At 44.0% G+C, this 1,801-nt stretch overlaps 1 protein-coding gene across 1 annotated transcript; it reads left to right on the forward strand.

Moving 5' to 3' along the window:
- The first annotated feature begins 363 nt into the window (after positions 1 to 363).
- On the forward strand, positions 364 to 1,155 carry LOC149676394 (uncharacterized protein F54H12.2-like). Its single transcript, XM_089838716.1, has one exon. The coding sequence runs from the start codon at positions 364 to 366 to the stop codon at positions 1,153 to 1,155; it is 792 nt and encodes a 263-aa protein (XP_089694842.1).
- Positions 1,156 to 1,801: the final 646 nt, after the last annotated feature.

The raw sequence follows: 1,801 nt of genomic DNA on the forward strand, positions 1-1,801 counted from the left end.
ATATAGGGGATTTCCGGTGCAACACGGGTACGGATTGGGAAACTTCATTTCATCTGCCTTCCGCCAGGCTATGCCATTACTGAAAAGGGGTGCTTCATACCTCGGGAAAAAATTTTTGAACACGGGTGCAAAGGTCGTGGCCGACGTAACAAACGGGGTAAACGTGAAAACATCGGTCTAGTCTCACGGAAAAGCCGCAGCTAAAGACGTCGCCCTAAGCGCGGCGGAAGAAATAAGAAAAATGACCGGAAATGGGATTAAAAGGAAACGCAAGTCTAGATCACTCGTCAGTTCAGTCTCGGCAAGAAAGAGGAAAGCAACGTCCTTTAAACGACCTGATATTTTTTCATAAAATATATAATAATGACGCGAATCCATCCCGGTTCGCATGGGTCGGTCGGCTCCGAAGTTGAACTTTTCGACATACCCCTTACCAATACCAGTATTCTGAGTGGAGAATGGGTCGAATACAGTCCCATCTCTAACATTAACGAAAATTCGACAATCAGGTTTACCGTGGCTGGTAGTTCCGACGCGTATTTGGACTTGTCCAAGACTTTACTACATCTCCAAGTCAGGATTGTCAACCCGGCCGATGGAAAAACAATTCCGGCCGCTGCTGATAAAGTTGGACCGGTAAATAATTTCCTGCATAGTCTTTTCAGCGAAGTACTCCTTTCGGCTCAAGAGAGATCGGTCACACCTTCACCGCAAAACTACCCTTACAAGGCCATGTTTCAAACGGCGGTGACGTTCGGAGGACCTGAGAAAACTAGTTTCCTTACTAGTTCCATGTTTTACAAAGACACGGCCGGAAAATTTGACGTTTTGGACGATAACGATGGGTTTGAAACACGAGCGGAATTTGCTAGAAAAGGCACAATAGATATGGTAGGAACTGTACACTTGGATCTTTGTCAACAACCACGATACTTCCCAAATTTAACGGATCTCAAATTCAAGTTTGTTAAAAGTCCAAACGAATTTTGCGTGCAGGCGGCCGGTGCAGTTAAATGGAAAGTGGTTTACGAGTTAGCATCCCTGTACGTTCGTAAAGTAAAATTACCATCGGAAGTGTTAATCGCCCACGCTAAATGTCTGGAACTGGCAACCATGAAATACCCGATTATTCGCACGGAATGTAACTCATTCTAGTAGTATATAAATAAGAGAACGGGATGGGTATGAATTTCCCATAGAGATAACATGGGGTATGATACCCTATGAGAAAATTAACATTGGGTATTGAAATTCGACGGTCTCCAAATTTTTCGAAGCGGCTCTTTTGTGCACCTTGGACGGCATGGAGAGTACGTAAGTTTCACGGTAAAATGAGAACAGAGCGGTCGGGTTAGGACCATAGAAATAACATTGGGTGTATAAGTTTTGCCACCTCATAGTACGGAGGGTCCGTACACAAATCGACGAGGGGGATTGGATTCTTACCGTTTCAGAGTACGGGGGAAGACCGAATTAATTGTTCGACAATTATATGCCTAATCATCAATGCTTCCCTGGGATATTACGGGAGTCTGGTTTCGAGACAGAGCGACGAGTTCTCAAATTTCCCTTCCGAGAGAGAGGAGAACGTTTTTAGTATGAAAGAGCGCGCACTATAAATTCTCCATAGGGATTGTACATACAACTTTGACTATAGGGTATATAATTTTTCTGAACCAGGTAAAAAGGGGGTTGTTTTCAATTTCACCGATCCAAGGGTACGGGAGAGGCCGACTAAATATTACGGTTAGTGCATACCTCGGAGTCGATAGAGGATTCAAATATGGATTAATTTTTACCG

Source organism: Phalangium opilio, unplaced genomic scaffold, assembly GCF_054372755.1.
Source record: "Phalangium opilio isolate 3A_F unplaced genomic scaffold, DU_Popi_V2 ptg000046l_1, whole genome shotgun sequence".
Taxonomy (NCBI): domain Eukaryota; kingdom Metazoa; phylum Arthropoda; class Arachnida; order Opiliones; family Phalangiidae; genus Phalangium; species Phalangium opilio.

Bases quoted from the DNA above. Each gene is read 5' to 3' on its own strand.
- LOC149676394 (XM_089838716.1), top strand. From the start codon at position 364: ATGACGCGAATCCATCCCGGTTCGCATGGGTCGGTCGGCTCCGAAGTT.